Source organism: Drosophila sechellia, chromosome 3R, assembly GCF_004382195.2.
Source record: "Drosophila sechellia strain sech25 chromosome 3R, ASM438219v1, whole genome shotgun sequence".
Taxonomy (NCBI): Eukaryota; Metazoa; Arthropoda; class Insecta; order Diptera; family Drosophilidae; genus Drosophila; species Drosophila sechellia.
The window spans coordinates 2,065,456-2,090,584 of NC_045952.1; the positions used below are offsets into that span (position 1 = coordinate 2,065,456).

The 25,129-nt window shown below is 38.0% G+C and overlaps 1 protein-coding gene and 1 long non-coding RNA gene across 4 annotated transcripts in view; one reads left to right on the forward strand and one right to left on the reverse strand.

The window, feature by feature from the left end:
* The window catches only part of LOC6620523 (poly [ADP-ribose] polymerase), a 74,785-nt gene that overhangs the window by 32,053 nt on the left and 17,603 nt on the right, over positions 1-25,129 (forward strand). For 2 of the 3 annotated variants that reach the window (XM_032723390.1, XM_032723388.1), the window contains exon 4: positions 14,368-14,886. In XM_032723390.1, the coding sequence (XP_032579281.1) occupies positions 14,368-14,886 (519 nt within the window). Of the gene's footprint in view, positions 1-14,367; positions 14,887-25,129 lie in introns of those variants that run through there. The other variant, XM_032723391.1, reaches the window with a different exon arrangement.
* On the reverse strand, positions 9,919-12,332 carry LOC116801792. Its single transcript, XR_004362232.1, has 2 exons — positions 11,723-12,332; positions 9,919-11,644 (listed from the first exon to the last, which is right to left on the reverse strand). It is a non-coding gene; the product is annotated as an uncharacterized LOC116801792 (long non-coding RNA).

Consider the following 25,129-nt stretch of genomic DNA (forward strand, 5'->3'; position numbering starts at 1 on the left):
CAACTGTAAAATTATACTCCTCTAATTCAAGTCTCATACGAGTTAGTTTAGAGCTCGGATATATCATAGAGAACAGGTATGTAAGTGGTCTGTGGTCTGTGAAATGTCTACCATAAATATATGTTTGGAAAATTTTGTATAAATGATTAAGAAAAATATAAGTTTAAAATCAATCATGAATAAAATTTCTTTAATCTATCTTTATGAACTATTTGTTGTTTGTTTTTATCAGCAAGTAGCGTAATATTTTTATTATCTCCTATGCTTTCTATCTTATAGGGCCCTGTGTATTTAAAGTCTAATTAATGACCTACCTCATTTCTATGTAAAACTTTATGTCCTACTTCTAACTCTATGTCTTTTACTTTTAAGTCATAGATTCCCTTATTTTTCTCTTTATGCGCTTCAAGCAGTTTTCTTGCTCGCGCATATGCTACTTCTAGCCTATATTTACTCTCCTTAGCGTAATCATCTATATTATATATTGGTTCTATGCTATGTAGTTTGTTAAAATATTTTGGTAAATTACTTGTTCTACCGAAAACTAATTCATATGGACAGTAATTATGTACCATAGATGGGGTCGTGTTGAAGCAGTATACGAAATATTGAAGCCATACGTCCCAATCGGTTTTGTCCGTCGATATGTAGGATCGTATGTACTCGTTTAAAGTTCTATGACTTCTTTCTACTACTCCAACTGTCTGGTGGTGATGAGCTGTTGATGTTATATTTTTTATTTTCAAATATTTACATAGGTCAGTAATTATTGAATTCTTATACTCTGTTCCCATGTCCGTTATGAACGTCTTCATTGGACCGTACTTTAGAATAAAAGATTCAAATATAGCTTTTGCGACTGTTTTTGCGATTTTATTTGCTATTGGTATGGCAACTAAGTACTTGGTTAAGTCACATATGAAAGTACCTGCGTACTCGTTACCATTTTCTGACTTAGGTAGTGGACCAATTCTGTCCACGACAACTCTATCGAAAGCATGTTCTGGTGTGTCAGTTATAGTCATTGGAGTCTTTGTATGCTTTGTTGTTTTTGCTTTTTGGCATTTTTGACATTTTCTTACGCACTCTTTTATGTATTTACTGATATTTTTCCAATAGTAATGTCTTTTGACCTTGGCCAAGGTTTTTGTAATGCCTGTATGCCCTCCTTGTATTGGATCATCATGTAGTGTACACAATATAGCTTCTTTTTCTTTTTCATTATTTATTTGGGTCACCGGGATAAGTAGCGCCAGTTTTAAATTCTTTAATATTTTATTGCCCATATTTTTAAATTCATCTATTGAAACGTGTTCAAAGATTTTCTTCCACGGTGCCATTTTGATTTGGCTGATATCATATATACCGGCTTGCAATTCAAGCCTTTAGAAAAATTGATCTAAATCAAGAATTCCATTAGTACAAGTATAAAGATCACCAACATCATATCTTGCAATGATTTTCTTTCCATGTTTAAATAAACATATCGTGTCATTCAATTGCAATGTCACTACTTTTCGTACCTCGTCATTTGTTATGACTTCGTATACGTTGGGCTCTGAAGCTATTTCTTTGGTTTGTTCGTGCAAATCCAATTGTTCTTTTCCTGCGCAGGATTTTTGTCTACGTTGAAATCTTGTAGTGACTTTTAATATATTTCTAGTTATTTCTTTTAGCTCTTTGATGGTTATTCTTGATAACGCATCAACTACATGATTGTCTTTGCCCTTTAGATACTCTACTGTAAAATTATATTCCTCTAGTTCAAGCCTTATTCTTGTTAATTTAGAACTGGGGTTCACCATCGAGAATAAATATGTTAATGGTCTATGGTCTGTTTTCACAGTGAAGTGTTTTCCATAAATGTATGGTCTAAAATGTACTATTGCCCAATGAATTGCTGCTAACTCTTGTTCTGTTGTACTCTTATTGCTTTCACCTTTCGTAAAAGCTCTGGATGCATAAGCAACTGGGAGTTGGTGGCCATTATGGTTTTGAGTTAAAACAGCGCCACACGCTTGCTTGCTTGCATCTGTTGTTATGCAAAATTCTTTGCTGAAGTCTGGGTACTGCAAGAGTGTTGGGTTAATTAGCTGAGATTTTAAATGTGCGAATGAATTTTGACATTCATCTGTCCACTCGAATGGAACATTCTTTTTACATAATCTTGTTATGTGCCGCGAATAGTCGGCGAAATTTTTGATAAAACGTCTATAGTAATTGCAAAATGCTACAAAACGTCTAGCGCTGTCCGCATCATGTGGAACTGGATAGTTCTGAATGACATCATATTTTTTGTCATCCGGCAAAATTCTTTTGTCTGTGCATTTATGTCCTAAAAATGTGACTTCATGCATGAAAAATGAACATTTTTCAGGATGTAACTTTAGGTTGTATTCCCTGCATTTACCAAAAACTTCAGTGAGATTTTTAAGCATATGTTTTTCGGAACAATCTATGACTATTAAGTCATCCATATAAAGGAATGCCTGAGACGGTTCTATTCCGGAGAATGCTATAGTCATCATTCTTTGGAATGAATTAGGCGCTATTTTTAAGCCAAATGGCAATAGCGTGAAACGATATGAGCCATTGTTGGTTGAGAAAGATGTTATATCTCTCGAGACTTCATCCAGCTCGATTTGATGGAAGCCTGACATTAAGTCTAAACAGCAAAAATATTTTGCTCGACCAAGTTGGCCCAAAATATCATCTATTCTCGTAGTGAAAATTTGTCAGCTAACTTATTAATTTGGCGATAGTCTATTACTAATCTCCATTTCTTTTTATATGAATTTGGGCTTGACTTTTTAGGTACTAATAGCAAAGGGCTATTGTACTGTAAAACGGATGGTTCGACTATTTTATCTTTTATTAATTTCTGAACCTGGGCTTGCATTTCTTCTACTTGACCATGAGGACTTCTATAATTTCTTGTGTATACCGGCTCATCATCTTTTAATCTCAACTGTTGTTTATAAAAATTATTAACCGTTATTGGTTCTGATTCTAATGCAAATATATCTATATATTCGCTGCATATAGTTTCTAATTGTGATTTAAGCAAGTCGGGGAAATTTTTGTTTAATTGAGATAATACAGTTTTATTTCTGTTTTCACTATTTGCCTGAACTACATTGTAGTTCGAAAGTGGCTCATATTTTAAAGTGTCCATATTGACTAATTGGTCGGAATCGGTTGTGTTTAAAATTCGGACAACTGTATTACTTGATGTTGCGATTGTATTTGCAACATAAATACCAGTTTGAATTTCCTAGTTTGGAATTAAAATGTTATCATCTTTTGATGATACTATTAATCTTCGGACAACTTGGGATCTTGCTGGTAATAACGTTGTGTTAATACCAGAGCTGTATGTTATGGGAATGTAGATTGAAAATTTCAAATTGTTTGGTCTAATTATAAACCAATCTTCTTCTGGGTTTAAATCGATTTGGCAATTATATTTTTTAATGAAATCTATTCCTATTATTCCATCACACGGTATGGGAAAATTTTTATCTACTAAATGAAAGTCGTGTGGGATAATGTATTTACCTGTCTGTATCTCAATAAAAGTCTGTCCTCGAGACTGAATTTTCTGTTGGCTTATGCCTTGAATGTTTATTTTGTTAGTTATTTGAATATTAGAAAATTTGTCAGAGTTATCTTTAAGAATAGAGATATCTGCACCTGTATCAAGAAGAAAAACTAGTTTTACGCCTGTTTCGGCATGAATGAATGTAGAAAATATGTTGAGATTATAATTGATGGTGTCTACTCTACGATCTTCTTCTACTGAGTACCTAAAGGCTGTTGCGAGCTTCCCTGATCTAGGATTACTCGTACATTGGCATTATTTCTGTTATAGTTATTCTGATTGTTGTTACGGCCTCTGTTTCCATTATTGCGGCCTCTGTTATAGCCATCAAACGGTTATTATTTCCATTATAGCGGTTTTGATAACCGTTATTCTGGTAACCGTTATGTTGGTAACCGTTGTTATAGTTGCTTCTATTAATATTGGTATTGTAGCCTCTACCTCGGTTACCACCTCTATTGGCGTTTCCATATCCTCTGTTGAATCTGTTACCTCTAAAGTACATCACTTTATTGATGTCACCGGTAACTCTTGCACTCGTTCTTATGTATGCGCTTATCGCTGCATCCATAGTGGTGCAAGTCCCTGCTTCCAGTACTGTTTTGATACTTTCGTGCTCAGCACGATTTATCATGGTGTCAATTGCCTCTTTGGTGCTTAGACCAATGGCATGTTCTAGAGGTATACCCTCATCGATAAAGGAAGCTTCTAATAGCTTTCTCAGGCTATCAACTTCAGCGGTAAATTGCATTGCAGTTTTACCTCTTTGCTGAACTGTTGCTAGCTTTGCTTTGACATTACTGGATGTCTCACCGACAACTACTTTCTGCAATTTGTTTATAATTGCTGGAATTGTCGTTTCATTGTCAACTGAGTTCAAAATTGTGCCAACTATTTTTGACTTAATGACCTGAACTGCAATGTCTTCAAATGGTCCCTTAGCTAGGTCTACCAATTTGATTGCCTTAATGAATATTTGTAAATGGATCTTTTGCCCATCAAATTCTGGCACTGAGCAAGCGACTTCCTTAATGTAAGACCTAATGGCTGCTGCTTGTTCTGCCATGGTTAATTTATTTTCGGAGTCAGCTGCGTTATTTGTTTTATCTTCGTCCTTCAGCATTAATTTTGCTGGTAAAGTTAGATCGTGAAGATCTTCGTCTTTAATATCTTCTTCGACTACAGTCGTATTTTCTTCGTCCGAGTTAGTGCTTTCTTCATCCAAATTTATTCTTAGCGGAGTGTTTACTATTGTCGGAATTTCTATCTGGAGGCTGAATTTATTTTTTATTAATATTAATTTTTCTCTTAATGTCACCAGTAGTTCCGAAACTTTAGCACACTGTTTACTGTCCAAATTCTCTCTATTGATCAGTTCTCTAACTTCATAATAACTATTCACCAAGATTTGGGCATTTTTATTTATTGTTACAACTTGTATTGATCTATTTTGCGTTAAGCATTTATAAGATTTTCTGAAGTTTTCATTTGAATCTTTTATCTGATCAACAAGCTTTTCCCAGTCCATTTAGGCATTTGTATTTTTAGGTTCTAATCGTGATAAATTCAATATTACGTTTAAATTTTTATTTATTTTTTTTTTCTTTAAAAAATGTTTCTCATATTTTCTTCATAATTGAGTTTCTTCAAAATCTTCCTTAAATATTATCTAAACCGTTAGCAGTGCTACGGTATCGTTTCTTAAGACACTTGTGCAATTTGTATATTATTATTATTAATATTGGATACCATAATTAGTGCAATTATAATTAGTATTATGGTTATCCAGAACAAGTCTGCATTTTGGCCTCCCACTTTGTTTAAAACATTGGCGTCCACAGTTTTAGTGTCTATTAGACCCATTTTGGGTATACTAATTTTATATTTTGGTAGAGAATCTTCTTTATATATTTATATTTTTAGTTTTACTTATTCCATGTGTCTCTACAGACATTATATTTGGAATTATTAATTAAAAAAAAAAAATTTTGTTCAATGCTCGTAAAAAAAATTGTATTTTACATTATTTCCTGCCTGATTCTAGCTATGGCTTCACGGGCCATATTGGGTTAACAAGGCATAGTAGTATATGCTCCGTTTTACAATATTTCTTACAATTTTCTTATATATATTCTACATTTATTGCTATTTATTTAATGTTTTACTGCTGCTGATGTTCATCTGGTGTCAGCTGGGCGTCGCCGGGGGTGGCACGCTGACACTCCCTCGCTGCTGTCTATTTCTTGGGTTTCAGCAGGGCGTCGCCGGGGGTGGCACGCTGACACTCCCTCGCTGCTGTCTATTGCTTGGCCGCTGATGACGTTGATGGCTGCTCACAAGTCCCCAGGCAGTGAGGACTCCAGATTCCTTCGCAGCCAGGGAGGCAGGACTTCTTCGGCTTTGTTAGTGCTGGTGCTGGACATGCCTTGTATTTTGGAACTTCATTAGTTTTGGGTATATTTTTAATATTATCTGAGTGAGTTTTCTCGAGTTTTTGGGTCTTTAATTCTTGCTGATATTGCAGCAAGTGGTCTAGCTCTGCATGTAGCTTTAGAGCTTTCGACCAAACCGGTGGCGTTTGCTGACCGTACATTAGCCACCTTACGTGGGCTATACGTTTATTCAGCTTAGTTTTTAAACCGCCACGGTGATTTCCCATACTCAATAGAACTCTACTCACTCAGATTTTTCCTTGGCAATTCCATTTAATGGTGATGGGTCTTCTTCCAGTCCAGTTTTCCTTTTTGCTATTAATAGCTTTGGTCAATTCGTCCAGCGTTGGACGACTGTCACGGCCGCCATGTATAGTTCCTCCAAGGATAACACAAGTCTTGTTCTTTTTAAGTTCTTTCTTTATATTTTATTGATTAGCAGAAATGGTTCTGCCAGTTCAATGTCTCAACAGTGTCTGAATTGTAAGTTTTGAATATATTCGGTCTTAGGCTAAACCGCGTAGCTGCGCTGCCGGGTACCCAGCAGCGGAGCGGCTGTCTTATGTATATCTTATATATCTAGGCTAGAGCGAGCTATGTATGTACGTATGTATTATGCATTTGGTCGGCGTGGGAATGCTGACCATGCACTTATACTTTGTGGCCTTCAAGTGTGCGATCATGTTACATCCGCCTCGGGCCTTATTGCTTGGATAAACATAAACATAAACATAGCAACAAAGTGCTGCTATATGTTTGTATGCTGTTACACTTAAATGTTCTCAATATAACATAGGCACATACTACGGACCACCCCAGACGGGAAAGGTCTGGTAAAGTAGTATAACCTGTTGACATAACTAGCAGTTCTAGTCGAAACAGTACTTGTCGGAGCAGTACTTGTCGAAGCTCCCACAGTGTACGTTGTTGTTGTTGAACAAGCAAGAGAAGTGGTAACTGTTCCCACAGTGTACGTTGTTGTTGTTGAACAAGCAAGAGAAGTGGTAACTGTTTTAGTTACTGTTGAAGCAGAGCTGGTTTTAACAAGACTTCCTTGTGAAAGGCCAAAAGAATCGTATTGCCTTGAGGCAATCATGGCTCGTATCTCTGCTTGAGTATGTCCAGCGATTTTCTTCATCTTCTCGAATCGGTTCAGCTCTTCCGAGACGTTAACAAGTGAGAGACAAGTCACCAGCCTAATGGGCAGGGTCGTTTTCAGTTTCGCTCTGGTGTTTACTGTTTTTGAGAAGTCCACAGAGAGAAGGGCCCAATGGGCACAAATTGCAAGTTTAACGCACCTTATCCACTGTTGTTTGTTGTTGTCCATATGCCGACTCTGCAAGGCAGAGTCCAAAGTTTAAAATGAAAAAATGAAAATGAAATTTTTATTTGATCTTGATCACCGAACTTTACTGACGTATCGCTCAAAGTAAGAGAGAGAGAGAGAGAGTAATTGTTGTGTCTCTCTAATGCTGAAGAGCAAGATCGCGCTATTCCATCACTTTGAGGGTGTAGGCTTTGATAATTGTTTGTGTAGTATGATATGTGGGTGAATGAAAGGTAGGAGTTGTTTTTGTTTAGCTTGAAGCTCTCGCTTCTGATTTTGAAGTCGTTCTTGGAGGGCAGAAGGTTCGCCGTCAGGTGTGGAAAAGCGCGCTCAGGCGTCAAAGAAGCCCGTGCAGGAGTTCCCCAAGGAAGCGTTCTCGGTCCGCTCCTCTACAATGCGTATACGGCCGACCTGCCGGTGATACGGAGCCAGTACATTATGGCAGCCACTTACGCCGATGATACTGCGTTCCTAACAATAGCAGATACCCCAGCAGAGGCCTCCCAGACTATGCAGGAGCAACAAGATCTACTGAACACGTGGCACAAGAGATGGAATATATCGGTAAACAGCGACAAGTCAACCGCCACCACCTTCGCAACTCGGCGCGGCACTTGCCTTCCAGTCAGTCTCAACGGGTACCCAATCCCAGAGGTAGCCAATCCAAATTATCTTGGCTTTACACTGGACAGGAGACTTACATGGAGACCACACCTGCTAAAGAAGCGGAAACAGGCGGAGAACCGAGTCCGAGAATTGTACTGGCTGATGGGCAGACGATCTAAGCTACCGACTTCCACTAAGCTCCTTATCTACAAAGCGATCATAAGGCCAATCTGGACGTATGGCATTCAACTGTGGGGCACTGCATCGAAATGTAACATCAACATTATCCAGACATTCGAAAACAAAACGCTCCGCACCGTCACCAACGCTCACCCTGTCCACGATAATGCCACTATCCACGAGGTCCTCAGCTTCCCCTGGGTGAAGGATGAGATTAAGAAAAGCAGCAGGCAGTACATGCAGAGGCTTCAAGACCACCCAAACAACCTGGCACAAGACCTGCTGGACTCCAGTCAACGCACCAGGAGGTTGCACCGATCCCACCCTTTGGACCTCTCTGGGATTAGACACGCACATTAAAATTAAATTATACATACATGATGATATACATCACACATACAATATCGACAGTTATTGTAAAGTTTTCGCAATAAATTATGTAATCCATTAATTCTCTACCGTTAAGTTTAGTCCTCAAATTTAATGATTGTCCGCGAAGGACAGTTTTAAATAAATACACCCAAAAAAAAAGAAAAAAAATTATATATATTTTTGTTTGTTTATTGTTTTCACTTTTTTTTTGTTTATCTTGTTTACAGAGTTATATAAGGTGTCTAACACATATAAATATGTGTTAGTCTTTTCGCTTTTATATGATGGTTGCACTTAGGCTTAAACTTAAACTTAAACTTCTATATTAACTGCAGCTCTGTTAAAAACACGTTCGTCGGGGTTGAAGTTCAAATATGAAGAACATTTTTAGCTGAACAGTGGCTAAAAATATATTTGCGAAGATGAGAACTATGCACTTTGTTGATTGTACACGTCGATTGAACTCCACTCAGTGGAGTGGCACAGCTTTTTATTCGTAGTCAGAGTGACGTTCGTGTTTCTAAATTTGCCACATTGGAGGAAATAAAACAAAAGTCTGGATGTGTAAACCAGCTTAGAAATCCGAAGGCGATGCAGGGTGAGGAAATCGATTTGCAGCTCAACACAACTAAAACTAGTGTGGCGCACATAAAGATTTTCAAAATTAAAACATCCGACATCACTAGAGCTCTCCTCAACTTGGGCATGCAAAAGCAATGCTCTCTCGAAACACACTAACATATTCTACAGCACCTTGTCTTCTACTCAATTTAAGCTGAGGAGCTTTGTTGTAAGTTTGTCTAGGCAAATCTACTTGATCTTTTCCTGCGCCGGAATTTTTCTGTATACTTTCTTTTCTGGTAATACTTTTCAATTAAATTATTGGCTATAATGTTTTTTAGGTTTGATATTTATAGCCATTACTCGTATAGTAAAAGGGTATACTAAATTCGTTAAAAAGTATATAACAACGTACGTACATTCCGTGTCTGTCTGTCCGTATGAGCGTCGAGATCTCAGAATCTTTAGAGACAAAGACGCAGCGCAAATTTGTTGATCCATGTGGCCACGCCAACTAACGCCCACAAATCGCACAAAACTTCCAAGCCCACACTTTTGAAAAAGATATTGAAATTTGTTCACGTTTTATTAGTCTTTATTTTCTATCGAGTCTCAAAAAACATTTTGCCACGCCCACTCTACCGCCCTTACGCCGCTAAACTGGTCAGGCCCACACTTTTGAACAATTTAGAAACTTTTTCTCATTTTATTCCCCAATATCAATAAATACCCCAGAAAAATGATAATATTTTGCGTTCGCATTCACACTAGCTAAGTAACGGGTATCTGATAGACGGGAAACTCGACTATGGAATTCTCTCTTGTTTTCTATGTTTTTATTTATTTTTTGGAAATTTTATTGTAGTAGGCTAGAGGTACGCATACATAAGTTCAGTATAGCAACATAGTATATAAACATTAAGTATATAAACATGAAGACATTGTTCGCTTTCGGGTGGCATTCTCTCTGTTTCGCAACATCGGCTCTGTAGCAACAAGCATAGAGGCAGATCGCTAACGGAGAGGGAGTCAGTCGAATGCCAAAGCTGGAAATGCGAAGTACCGAATAAACCGAAGAGGCTAACTCCTGCGTTCGTGTTTTATTTAAATAAGAGGGCTTATAGTAGCCCTACATTATGGTTTTAATTATCAAAAAAAGTTTCTTCGCTTAATTTGATATAGTGTTTGGCAATTCTGAAGAATATTTCTCCACCCTATGATGTTAAGATACAATTATAAGATGTACGGATTCTACACTTAATAAATATATAAAAGTAATAACAATTCCAGATAGCAACTTTAATGGCGGGAACTCCGAACTTGTAAAATAGTTATATGGATTAAAAATTATTTCGCCTCAAAAATCATCTTGTAGCAAGCAAGCAATTTCTATTTATAGATTTCCTACGATCTCACTTTTTCGCGAGCGGAGAGAGTGAAATTTTGGCCTTCATTAAAAAAGTGGCTGCATAGTGCAAAGAACTCTTCCTAAACGGGTTTCCTCTGTAAACTTTCTTACGGTGTTTTGCTATGAACCATTGGCCAGCGTTATCTCGGATCGGGCACCGCTCCATTTGCCCTGTTCCGTGTTGTATCCACTACTCCCTTCGCCATTTTCCTTCATACTCTTATCATGGCTATTATGTGGAATCCATCGCAACTCAACTATTCTGCTGCTGGCTCTTATGTAGCCGCCTGAGCCTTTAAACTGAGCTTTAACTGCTCAGGCCTGCTGCGTTTCCCGATCCCGGTCTGCAGAATTCTGTTGTTCTCATGCCGTTCCTTCCGCAGATCCAGGTTGCCACAGGTTCGTGCCGCGTGACCTGTTCCGCCGCACCGCATGCATACGTCTGGTCGGAGCTGCTGTTGACGTGGTTGCTCGACTCTTGTTTGGCTCTCGGAGGCCTCTATCTCCTCTACTTCTTCTGCTAGCGTGAGAAACTGTGTTAGCGTCTCGAATCCTGTACTGCGCGTGTATAGATTTATCTTGCTTCTGCAGTTCCGTTAGATTCGGTCGAGTTTTTCATCCTCTGATGGCCTTGTAAACGGAATCAGTACCGGTTCCGTTTCCCGTTGTCGTAGTTGAGTGATTTGCATTCCTAAATGTTCAAATATCTCGGTGGCAAAATGTATTCCACCAATCTCTCACAGCTCTTTCCAAGATAAACGTCATTGTCTAGTCGAGCTGGTCTTTCTGGATACCGCAACCGGTGGCACATTGCTCCATCTTGCTCAGGAATTCTAACGGGTTGCTCGAGCCTTTAAAGCGGATACCCCAGTTTCGTACCCGGTCTACGATTCCCGTTTCGCCTCTCCGCTCCTTAATTCCTCGTTTCTCCCTAACGTGTCCAATCCGAACACGGCTGCGTATCCCGTGTTTCCTTCGTTGCCAGGTTAACACAGCTCGACATTTCTCTCTCGGTGTCGGCTCCCTTGCAACCCCTAAACCTGCTCGGACGCCACTGTGTCGATCTGTAAGTGTTTGGATAGATATGGGATGGCCAGGATTCGTCTCAGGAACTAATATTTGGTTCAGGTGGGGTTATAAGAAAATCCGACACGGTCCTAAAGAAAAAGACGTTGATATTACAGTAATTGGTTATTGGGGCTCTATTCGTGCGTAGTTAATAGGTTTGGGCTCACGGTGGGGGCTTCCCAATGTCTGTGAACGGGTGTCTTCAATATTTTTAATATTGACGTCGGAGTTGAAAATGGTCGCGCTGGCGCCTGTTGGTTTGGTGACTGTGATGGCTGCAATGTCGCCACTCGGATGTTTTTGGGCTGCGGCATTGTTGTGCTCGTTTCACTGCTTGCTCTCTCCTGGGCGTTCTGCGCAATTCTTTTTTTGCCTTCTTCGCCGTGGCCCTCTTTGCTGGAGGTTTCAGCATGCCCCCTTCTGGCACTGGTCGCCCATTTTTGCTGGCGCCGTCCGTTTTCTCGCCGCGCCTGGCATCGTTGTTGCCTCCACTAGACTGGCACTGCTACTGGCGACCGCCATCCTTCGGTGCGTCTCCAGGAAATTTCGAAGCTGTCTTGCAGACGCTGCATCTCGTTGCCTGTATTGGAATTTACGTCATCTATTAATATTATTATATTGCCATCTGTTTAGTGTTGGAAATTGATTTAGTTGTGATCTCTATCGTTCCTACGTGATCTATATAACAGGTTTTTAATCCACCTTACTCGTAGTGTAAAAGAGTTTACTAGATTCATTGAAAAGTATGTAACAGGCAGAACTAAGCGTTTCCGACTACATAAAGTATATACATATATTCTTGATCAGAATCAATAGCCGAGTCGTTCTAGCCATATCCGTATGTCTCTATAAACGTCGAGATTTCGGAAACTATAAAAGGACGAGGGTTGAGATTCAGTATTCAGATTCTAGAGACAAAGTTTGTTGACCATTGTTGCCACGCCTACAAACGGCACAAAACTGTCACGCCCACACTTTTAAAAAACGTGTTGAAATTTTATGATATTTTATTTGTCTTCTTATTTTGTATCTGCCACGCCAAATTTTTGAAAAATTTTTGGATATATTTTCGTAATTTTATTAGTCGTGTAAATTTCTATCGACTTGCAAAAAAACTTTTTGACTCGCCTACCCTAACGTTCTAAAGCCGCCGAGCCGGTCACGCCCACACTTTGTAACAATTTTTAATTTTTTTTTCATTTTATTCCCCAATATCAATATCTATCGATTATTAGAAAAATTAAATAATTAATTTACATTCAATTCAAATTAATTCATTCACACTAGCTGAGTAACGGGCATCTGATAGCCGGGAAACTCAACTATGACATTCTCTCTTGTTTTTTTTTTTTTTTTAATTAAATTTCTTCATTTACATATGCACAGAGGGGAAATAATTAAATGGTTTGGTTTGTTGATCTGAAATTGTGGGATGTTGCTATATTGTGTAGTTAGGTGTAAGATGGGGTAAGACCTGTCCCTTGATGGGTTCTTTCCATGTGAGCCCCAAATAATTTATATGCTGGATGCTGCGGTATGACTGTGCCATTTATCAAAACAGGTGGAGAGATGACTGTTTTTAGAGTGAAAGTTATGTGTGTCGATTTGTCTGCATTTATTAGGATGTTCTCAGTAACAAGGATTGTCCAGAGTCTGCTGCAGTTCTTGGGTTGCTATAGCAAGCGTGTCAGCTGATACCAGAATGCTGTATCATCACCATATATGCACGTTGTTTAGTTTCTTTCCATAGTGATCGGCATATCAGCAATGTACATGGAGTACAATATCGGACCCAGCACACTGACCTGAGGTACTCCAGCTTGTAATTTCCGTGTATGAGATTTTGATTGTTTGTTTCTTACATAAAAACTATCGAGATATTTAGTATATTATCGAGATATCCTTCTAGGACCAAGTAGTAAGGTGTAGGAAGATAATGCTGCAGCTTATAAAGCAATCCTTGATGCCGCACTCTGCCGAAGGTCTGTCTAACATCTAGGAAATCTACAGCACAATAAATTTTGTTTTAAAAAACTTCCAAAATCCTGCTCACACCTCTCTGACACTGCTGATCAGCACCATGACTCCTTCTAAAGCCAAACTGGTGGTCAGGAATGATATTTTTCTCCTCCAATATTGGCATTATTCCCTTTAAGAGCTTCTAGAATTTTAGACAGGATGGTTAGAAGGCTGATTGGCCTGTAGGACGACAGTTTAGCATCGGGCTGGCCCGGTTTTGGAACATTTCCACTGGGATGGATTACCATGATAGCTTAATCTGTTGACCAGAGGTAATTATCTCTGCGGGCTATATGATGTCAAAAATATGGGCGTGGCACATCCCCTAATATATTTTTAGATTGTAACTCCGGAACGGAGGAAGATATTTAGATTCTCTTTTATGGTACTAAAAATTGTAGTCGTGGCACACCTCCCCTTATATTTTGCTTTTTCTAGTCCAAGCATAAAACAACTGATTTCGTGGTAGTAATTGCATATTAAATTATTTTACAAATAATAACCACCAAAATAATAAAAAATTACTGAAGCAATTCAGCAACAGCCTTGTTTGACTCCCTTTTATCTTAAATTACTCTGCGTTGGTAAGGCGTTTCGGAACCTGAATGTGCTTGTAAGTTTACTGATTTTAGAAATGGTATTCGTGGAAAAATTGGTTTAATATATTTCTTTCCAGAAAATGCAGTACTATATTATAAAGGGAATGCCGATTAAATATATCTGTCCGGCAGGGGGCATTTGACTATTAACTTAACAATATTTTATAAATTATATATATTTTCTTGTTTTTCAGACCAATAAAATCTGAAGGAATACCAGATACAAAAAGAGCCAAGATGGAATTATCAGATACAAATGAAGAAGGAGAAAAGGAACAACGATTAAAAGATCAAAATGATGCCTACTTTAGGTTTCGCGATGACATTAAAAATATAATGAAGAAGAAAGACATTGATATACTTCTCAAGTCTAATAATCAACAACCTGTAATTGGTGACACAGAAAAGTTATTCGATCAAACTGCTGATTTACTGACATTCGGTGCTATTGAATCATGCTCTGAATGCAACAGCTCTCAGTTTATTTTTAATAAATCTGGATATATATGTAATGGAAACCATTCTGAGTGGACCAAATGTAACAAGCTGATTAAAGAGCCAACAAGATCGGCATGCATAGTGCCAAAAGAACTTAAAGCAGTATATCATTTCTTGAATACCGTGAAAGAAACTCCATCTGCACGGATCTTTCATAACATTCCTCCCAGTAGAAGTCTTTTGAAAACGAATAAAAACAGTGAAAATTTGGTTAGGTATGTATTGGAAATATGCTATGAAAAATAAATTACGTGTGTATTAGTGTTGTGTCGTTCGTAAACGAACGAAGTTCAATTCGTTCATTTTGATCGCTTAGCCTGATCTATTGTTCGTTGTTCACTTAGTTCGATAGGTCGGTCTTAGTTCATTTAGTTTGAAAGTTCGCTTATCAAATAAGCTGATTAATTTTTGCATACATTTAAAACTACGGTTTACAAGTTTGTGCGTATCTATGGCTTTAGAACGAAAGCATAGCAAAGTTTGGAATTTCCTTGATTCAGTGGATGAGAAGAGTGCTAAATGCAAATACTGCAAAACTGTGCTTAGTGGATCGGGTCACCTTAAATATAAGCACTCAGCTGCTTTGGAGGAAACAAAGTGCCAGACCAATGAAAGCCGACAGGAAACCAATGTAAACATAATATTTTTATTTATTTATTTAAGTAGGCTTACCAAATTTTTGATTTCTTTTAAAATAAACTCCTCAGATAATTGGACCCCAACAGCAAGTAATAACTTCGTTCATTCAACGACCACCGGCTGCCGGGAAAGCTGAGAAAATTGATAGGCAACTAGTTCGTATAACTGCAAAAGGTCAACATGCATTGCGAATTGTAGAAGAGCCTGATTTCAAGCAGCTCATAAATGATGTGCCTAATTGCAAGATGCCCTCTCGAAAAACGCTGTCCAACGTGCTTCTTCCAAAGCTTCGGGACGAAATTGTTGGTAGCGTCAAAGAAAAAATGGAGCTGGCATCTGCAGTTTGTTTGACAAAGGATTGTTGGACCTCTCTTGCAAATGAAAGTTATATTGCTGTTACAGCTCATTTTATTGAGAGTGAGGCAACTGTATTGAGCTGTCAATGCCATTAAAACAGGAAATTGGCCACATATACCATGTTTTGCACATAGCTTGAACCTAATTGCGCAAAAAGGACTCCGCGAAATCAGCGTTGTACAAAACAAAGTAAAATTCATTGCGGAGTTTTTCAATCGTAGCACTTTCGGCCTTAAGAAGTTGAAGTCAACTCAAACCCAATTGAACTTGCCCGATCTCAAATTGATTCAAGATGTGTCAACTCGTTGGAACTCAACTTTTAAAATGCTAGAAAGAAAGGGTTGTTCTGTTGAAAGATGCTCTTATATGCTCTATGCTCAGAATGAGTGGGCGATAGTAGAAGAGTTACTGCCTATATTAAAACCATTCATGGAGGTAACAGAAGAAATATCAGCAGAAAAGATTGTAACCCTTTCAAAGGTTATAGTTCTTGCTATTTTGCTGCAGAACTGTTTGAATAAATGTGTTGCTGCACTTGTTGCAGTTCTAAAACCTGAGCCTAATCGACGATTTTGCAATCTGGAAAGTAACGAACTCTACGCAGAGAGTAACATTTTAGATCCCCGATTGGTTCAAGTCAAAAGAAGAATACGAAAAAGCTGAATGTAATCTTCAAAGAAAGTAACTTCAATTTGTCTCAACAGCGAAAATTATGAATTCGAATCACCTGCGTTTGAACCTAATTCAGCCAATCAGAGTTCGGCTTGGTGTGATTTTGACAGTGAGTTCAAGAACACGGCAAAGGATGCAAACACTACCGGTTCTGCCGAGAAAGAGATCGAAAAATACTTTGAAAAGGAATATATACCAAGGACTGCTGACCCTTTGGTTTGGTGGGAACAAAGAAAGAAATTGTATCCGCATCTATATTCTTACAGCCTTAAGCGACTATGCCTTGTGGCTACATCAGTTCCTTGCGAACGCCTATTTTCAAGTGCTGGGGAAGTCATCCGAAAAAGACGGATGCTACTAAAACCATATAAAGTAGAAAATCTAATGTTCCTTCATAGCAACATGTAGATGGATCACAGATTTTTTTCCCATGTTTTGCTTATTTATCTTCAGTATCTCTTGTTAAACTTTTTACTGCATACATGGTTGTCTTGTGGAGTTGACGCTTTTGCTGCTGCTACAAGTATTGATTCTATATCACCAGCAAACTGATCAATTTCTTGCTCGTTTTCCAGGGGGCTAGAAAAGCAGGTATGGGAACAAACGCATTTTTTGTACCTCGCCCAGTCGGTCCTATTGCTTTCAAGCCCACACGGTCGCTCGATGTGTTGTAGCTGGTACAAAAGATGAAAGAGCACCGGACAGTGATCAGATGAGAGTTCTGAAAGTGCCTCAGCTGTAATCATTAATTGTGGTATCCTTTTTGTGATGGCAAAGTCAATCAAATCTGGAAGCTTCATGGGATCTGCTGGCCAGTATGTAGGCGCTCCCGGGGAAACATAGTTAAGTTTGTGTTGCGGTTTGATGATTGCGTTGTACAGCTGCTTTTCTTTAGGGTTAGCTATCCGAGATCCCCAGTAAATGTGATTGGCATTCCAATCGCCAGCTGCAAAAAACTTTCACCAAACAAGTCAAAAGTGTTGTGAATTTTTTCTCAGAGATTGTGAAGCGAGGTGGGCAATAAACAGCAGCCAGAGTGAGAGCACGGTTATGGCATTGGAGGTTTATAGAGGTACATTGTAAGCAGTCATCTTGCCAATTACCAAGAAAGTTGTGCTTAATTCGCAATCGTATTAGTATGCCAGTGCCTCCATGGGCCTTGCCATCCGCCATGATTCGTAAAGTAAAATTTATATCCTGGTATATGGAAGTTGTACTTTTCGGTAAGGTGAGTCTCTGAGAGTAGCATAACGTCAATGTTTCTGTCGGCTAGGAACTGAGCAAGTTCTAGCTTGTGCCGCGAAACGCCATTAGCGTTCCGGGTAGCTTTTATTAAGGGAGTCATTATTCTGTTTTAGAAGAAACGAGCATTTGAATAAGAATGTTTTGGATCCACATATTGTTCATTTATGTTTATTTGGTGAATTTTATGCTGGACGCTGGAGGTGACTGCTGTGGATCACAGGTAGAAACATAATATTATCATATGTTATTCTCTATTCTCTTTTTATAAATAAAACTAATGCATTAAAAATACTATATTATCTGTTTGTAAACTCTTTTTTATTTCTTATTATTATTATGTATATGTCTTTTTGACATAAATTGAATAAGTAATATTAATTTTCAATGACAGCATTGTATGAATTAAATTCATAATATTTTTTTTTTTAAGCACCTTTAAGCAAGTTAAAAAAGTGACCTAGTTCATTGATTTTAAACGAACGAACGAACTTATTCCTCAAATCGAACTAGGATTACCTAACACTAGTGTGAATGTAAAAACAAGAGGTAATGCTATAGTCAAGTTCCCCGACCCGTTACTCAGCTAGTGTAAATGCAAACGCAAAAATTAACAATGTTGAGGAAATAAGAAAAATTCTAACAAATTTTCAAAAGTGTGGGCGTAACCGTTTTGGTCGTTCTGTTGGTGAAGGGGGTGGGGGGCGTTGGGGCGTGTCCACAGTGTTTTTGGTATACCTATAAAAATTGGCAAGACAAACAATAAATCTAAGAAAAATCTAAATTTTTGCAATTTCTATCAGTTCACCAAATAACACTTTGTCCACGCCTCTCCTAACCCCTAAAAATGTCGAAAACGGTCTCGCCCACTCTTTTAAACAATTTATAAATTTTTTCTCGCTTTATTCCCCAAAATTATCAAAAAATATCGAACAAAATGTTGGCGTGCCAGTTTCGGGCTCTTTTAGGGCGTTAGAGTGGGCGTGCCAATTTAATAGAAATTTACAGGACTAATAAAAATGTGACAAAATATCAACACGTTTTTCAAAAGTGTGGGCAAAAAGTTTTGTGTGGCTTGTGGGCGTTCGAGTAGGCGTGGCACCATAGGCACCAAACTTCAGCTCCGTCTTTATCTCCAGAATCTGTTTGCTTAATCTCAACCTTCAAGATTTTATATTTCCTGAGATCTCTACGTTCATGCGGAGAGACGCACATGGCTAGATCGACTTGGCTATCGATCTTGATAAAGAATATATATTTACTTTATATTCGGAAACGCTTCCATCTGCCTGTTCCATACTTTTCAACGAATCTAGTATACGTTTTTACTCCACGAGTGAAACAGACATTATAAACCTAGTAAAAACTGCAGGCGAATTCGAAATGCCAAACGATAGAAACAAAACTTCGTACTGACCATTTTGAGTCACGAACGAAGTGTATTTTCTGGAACCTGCGTCTACATGCACATGGAAAAATCCATTGGTCAAATCCAATGTTGTATATATCTTCGCATTCCGAAGTTTTTCTAGACACGGACCATGTGTGTCATCGGAAAATTATCTCGTATAATTTTCTCATTTAATTTGCGATAGTCGCAGCATAGACGCTTTTTCTTAGCCACCAGGACTACGGGCGAAGCATACTCGGATGTACTTGGCTGTATTATACCTTCTTTGAACCATTCCCACACCTGCTTATCTACAAAGTTTTGGTTACTATACGACTGTCGCCTCGGATGCTGATAAACTGGAACGTCATCTTTCAAACCAATTTTCATCTCGCCAGGGGCATTTGTGTTACGTACGGATTGGACAATATTGTTCGATCATCTCCAATACCGTTTTAGCATCAGGCTGACTAAGATGATATAAATCTACTTTAGAAGTTGATATAAGCTCTTCCACACACATGCTTCGATCAAACGATCAAATATCTTTGCATCCCTAATTTTATCTCCATCTTCAGTTGTTGTCCTGATATTAATGTGTGTACCACTTTTGGTAACCTTCATATCGACAGTGTCCAAAATTGTCCTTCCTAAAATAGCATCGAAACCTATATCCTTATCTGGAACCAAATGAAATTCTACTTCCATTGGAAACTTGCGCATTAAGCACAAATCATCGCCCGTGTCAATCAATCCTTTAAATATAATATTTTTGTAAACAACGTTTTCCATTTCAAGACCTGAAAGAGTAAATTCACTGCCTAACGACACTCCTACTTATCTATTTGAACTACATTAGCATTTGTTTCTTTCTTGACATCTGTTTTTGCTGTATATTGTGCTGATCGGTGTCCTGTCTGACCACATTTAAAACAAACCAAATCTGTTTTCTTGCAGTCTTTCGGCGCATATGCAACATTTCCTGGATGTTCCAAACTTAACCTGACCATTGCCTTGATATTTCTTTTGCTCCTGACGTCCCCCAGCTCATTGATTCGATTTGCCAAATCTAACTTTGTGATATATCTCGATTTGATGCTTCAGTTCCTGTATATTTCTGGCCTGGTATAACATAATCTTATTCCCTTTCGAATCTGGAATACCCTTTATGTAATAGTCAATTAAACTTGGCTCATCAACCTCAGCTGATGACACTTGAAATTTAGCCTTCAAAACAGTCCAACTACGAATCGCCTCACTACGCACAAACAGTTTAGCCGCTCCTGTAAGCATCTGTTTCGAATACACAAAAAGTTGCAAATCTGGACATGGATGGGTGGCGAAGGAGGTGTGGGTGTTAATATGTATATGGATCGTGGCGTGGGAGCGAAGTGAGGACACAAGATGTAAAAACCATTATTATGAGATAAAAGTCAATACATTTTTTTATATTTTTTTAAGTTTATTGCTATTCTTCAAATTTCCGTCGTTGGTATTACCGCTTCCATTTTGTTTAGGTGAGTCAACATTCAGGCCCAATTCGGTCCACAACACACAACGATAGGCTGAGCTTTTTATCTCCGTAGACGCGCTATTTTTTCAACTCAATTCTATAAGAATTTTTTAATAAAAATTCTAAAAATCGAATACATGCGTGATGCGTGCTTACTCTATATTTCAGATTCTCTGATTTTACATTTAAAGGGGGCGAATTAAAGGCTGTTGTGTGAAACAACATAGTTGGCTTTGTTCCACATAATGGACATGGTTGGCATGAATTTGTTCCGTTTAAAACGTTCAAAACTTTACCATCAAATAATGTCATATAAGGTTCGTATTTAACTGCTATTATTTGGTTTTTGGAAGTGTAGGAATATGGTCGAAGGTTTTTTATTTTTATGAATTTATCCAAATAACTTGTTGTTGATATTAGTTTTAACGGTATAATTGTAGTGACAAAAAGGGATTGATCTAGACAATCTAGACAGCGATCTTGACAGTCGTTTGATAGAAAGCCTTGTTTGTACGTGCTTTGGCCCGTAGATCCATTGAAGCCATAGCTCACAATTAATGTACAATTAGTTGTACCTGTGCAAACATCTTAAACTTCCTCTTGCATTATAAGTATATATGTATCAAATCTGGCAACGATACTTCTGCCCTTTTTTCAGGAAATTTTAGTTCGGATGGACTGCATTTCAAAATATCGCATCCTTGCTGCTTATTGAGCGCTTTTATATTATTATATTGCTGCTTTGTAAATTCATTTTCAATTAAGAAAGCTAAAGCATTATCAGCACTTATTTTAATGGGATGATTTGTTTCAATTTTCTTTTTTATATCATGTATGTTTTCACTGCTTATGCTTTTATTTTAATACCAAGGCCGTTTTGAATTGAAGCAGCATATACGAGAAGTGGTGTTGAATGCCCTTGTTCTGCAGCCGTCTTATTTGCTGATTATTTGCTGCATCTTTATATGTTAACTGTTTTCGACCATTGCATAGTGTCATTTTTGGCTTATCAATAACAAGAACTTTGTTAGACGGAAGCCACAATGAATGATTTCGTTTGAATCACTCCAACATTGTATTGTATTTCCTTAAGTGCTTGTTCACATAAGCAATAAATTGATTTACTTTCTTTGAAATGGTAATCTTTTGCTCTTTGTGACTAAAAAAGGTCTCTTAGATTCTACATATTTGATTCCACATATATTTGTTAAAAACATACAACATTAACCTTGGTGCTTCTTTGTGCCATTCAAAAGTAATATTCCACAGAACACTAGAACATTTGTTAGTAAACAATTGAAAATACTCACAAGCAATACATTGGACAATTCAACAACAACACACAATTATCGAAAAACATGTATTAACTATTACTTTACATACTCTGACTTTTTTTTTCCATAATTAAAAATAAACTCAAAGTTTACTATGAAGACAATTTTTCCGCCAATTTTCACAATTCAAAGCACCTCTGAATCAGCTTACTTTGAAAGCGCGCCAAAAATGAACTCGTAAAAATGTTCTAAATTTATTTTATGCTATCTTATTACTTACGAATCAAAAAATTAAAGTAGCATTAAAATATCAATTACAAAAAAAATTACATTTAAACCAAAATGTCCGGCTTTTTACCCATGGTGCATTATGTACTCTTTGATCTTTAGCTAAATTTCGCTCTGTAACCACGAATTGAACTTTATCTGAATCGATTTCCTCTTCATGCTGAATTCCAAAATGTGTAAGCAATCTATTCCGCAACTCTAGTTTCTTCCACTTGTTGGTAGCGCCAACTCTGCTAACTTTGACCTTAAATCTGCAACGCGATGTTCCAAGATCTCGTCAAGTTGCTTTTTGAAATGGTTAGAAAACAATCAAAATTAGTAAAAGTATACAACATAATACCAAAGACACTAGAATAACAAGGTGCGTAACGCCATACGATTTTTTGGCACACGATTTTTTTGCCGTGACTCTAGAGGTGGCTCCAGGTTCTTTCGAGTTTTTGTTCGAGAGCGAGAGAGCGCTACAGCGAACAGCTCTTTTCTACGCATACAGTGATAGCAGACAACTGTATGTGTGCACACGTATGCTCATGCATTGTAAATTTGACAAAATCTATATTATTTTTGATCAATTGGCACCATGCGAAAAATTCTTGTTTTGCTTTGCCTTAACGTTATTATTTTAGCCTAGAAATAGTAACAGCCGAATCTATGTACATAATATACCAAAATAAATTTAACAAATGACTTTAAATTAGAATATTTGTCATTAGAGTAATCAGCTTGCGACGTGAGAAAAATTAATAAGGCAATGATTGTTGAGTGCTTGTGTCCGCACTTCGTGCCTCAAGATATGACTTTTGCAACAAACTGCTTTCATATTTTTATTTATTTTATATTATTTTTTATTACATAAATTTGTAATATTTCGGAAAACTAAAGGCACCATCTGATATTTTTATTAATGTTTGTAAAATACACATTAAAGTTTTTGAAATATTTTTAAAAATAATAAAAAACAAATGTGTATAAAAAATGTATTGTTGAGCATAAAGTGCACAAATAAAGGTAGTGTATATATATTACACATAATTAATTATCAACATTAATATAAATATGTAAAGGGTAGCTAATTCGAGCGGTGATATTAACAAACGAATTTAAGAAACTTTAAAATTATAATAGTCAGGGCGTGAGTTTTGATTTTATTTCATATTCTTACGAAATTGGCCAAAACTCTAAATATGTAAATTCGTTTCTTCGATCAGAATTTATTTCGGCCCGAAAATCGTCTTCTAGCACAAGTACGCACACATATACGCGTTCTCGTTTCTTGTTTTTATTTTTATTTACACAAACAAGCAAATTCTATTTTTAGATTTCTTACACTCTCAGCGTAAGAGAGAAGAAAGAGAGCAATTTTGGCCGTCACCAAAAAAGTGGCTGCATAGTGCCAAACCAATGTATGGCCGTTACGCATATTGTTATTCTAGTGTCTTTGACAATACTATTGTTAGTTAACGTAACCTTAAACTAGTTCTGCCTCTGTCAAAACTCGCACCAGCTCTGCCTCTGTTGACGCACACACCAGTTTTGCCTCTAAAGTTTAAGGCAACAACGTTGCCTCTGTCGACGCAAACACCAGCACTGCCTCTGTCGACGCACACACCAGCTGTGCCTCTGAAGTTTCATGCAACAGCGCTGCCTCTACCGACGATCGTATCAAGCTCTGCCTCTGTCAAAGTTCGCACCAAGTTCTGCCTCTGTCTACTCACGCAGAAACGCTGCTTCTGCCGACGGAAACAGCAACTCTGCCTCTGACGACTGTAAGCACCAGTTCTGCCTCGATATAATGAAGCAATTGGGACTCTGCTGAAGTTCGCTCTAAGCTGTGCCTCTGACGACGCAAACATCAGCTCTGCTTCTGTCGCTGCAAACAACATCTCCGCCTCTGTCGACGAACGCTCCAGCTCTGCTTCTACCAACTTAAGCAGCAACTTTGCCTCTACCTACGTATGCACCAGTAAGTTCTGTCAACTTAAGCAGCAACTTTGCCTCTGCCGACGTATGCACCAGTTCTGCTTCTGTCAACTTAAGCAGCAACTTTGGTTTGCCGACTCTCGAAACTTCTTCGAGAATTCTGTATTCTGTAGCTCGCGTTGTTCCAGCGTCGATCATGCAACGGATCTGTTTTACCGTTCACTGGTTGCTACCAAAACGAACTGCGTCATATGCACAAATTTTGTCTTTACACTTAAGCTCATCCCGGACGAGCCGCCAATTTGTAGTTCTTTGTTTATGTAGTTTCTATTAAACAAGTAGTAAAGCTTATATGCAAGTGTATCAAATCATCACTTCAAGACTTCACATTTAATTATTTAGACTTATGACGAAATTTATTATTTAGATTAAGGAACAGCCGCTCTTGGAAACAACTTCACTCGACCCCCTACACTCTACACTCGCTTTCTTTCTATCGATAATTTGCTCTGGTCTAGGGTTGCGTTTTAATCAAGGCTGCAATGTAGAAGTATCGATAGATCTAATACCTATTTCCACTGGGAGTATTCTTACTCGAACCAATTCCCACATATAAATATATATATTTTGGATAAATTTATTAGTCTTCTAAATTTCTATCAATTTGCCAAAAAACCTTTTGCCACACCCACTCTAACGCCTTAAAACTGCCAACCATCCGGATGACAGCCAACACGGAGGTGCGGCGATCTTTGTTAGATAAAATATCTCTAATAAATATCTCATTAACCATTCCATTCGCCATCGGAAAATCATATCCAGGCATTGGTTATTCAGCTGACTGCAAGCAGAGGAAACTTTTGCCTATCGTGGAACTGCCTCTCCAATAAGGAGGTCTCCCATTTTAAGCTTGGAGGCTAGGGAAAATAATAGCCTCAGAAGACAATACATCGCGTCAAGAGATCCTAGCCTTTACCAGCAATATTCAAGTACTACTAATCTACTGCGCCAGCTGCTAGCCAATAACTGTAAAGCAAACCTGGATACCTGGTCCAGATAGTAATAGTGGATTCTCAATATGGAAGCTCATGAGAGGCATCAAGCGACAGCCTTTGATTCAATCATCAGTTCAGGATCGAGGTGACCTCTGCCTTAAGACGGAT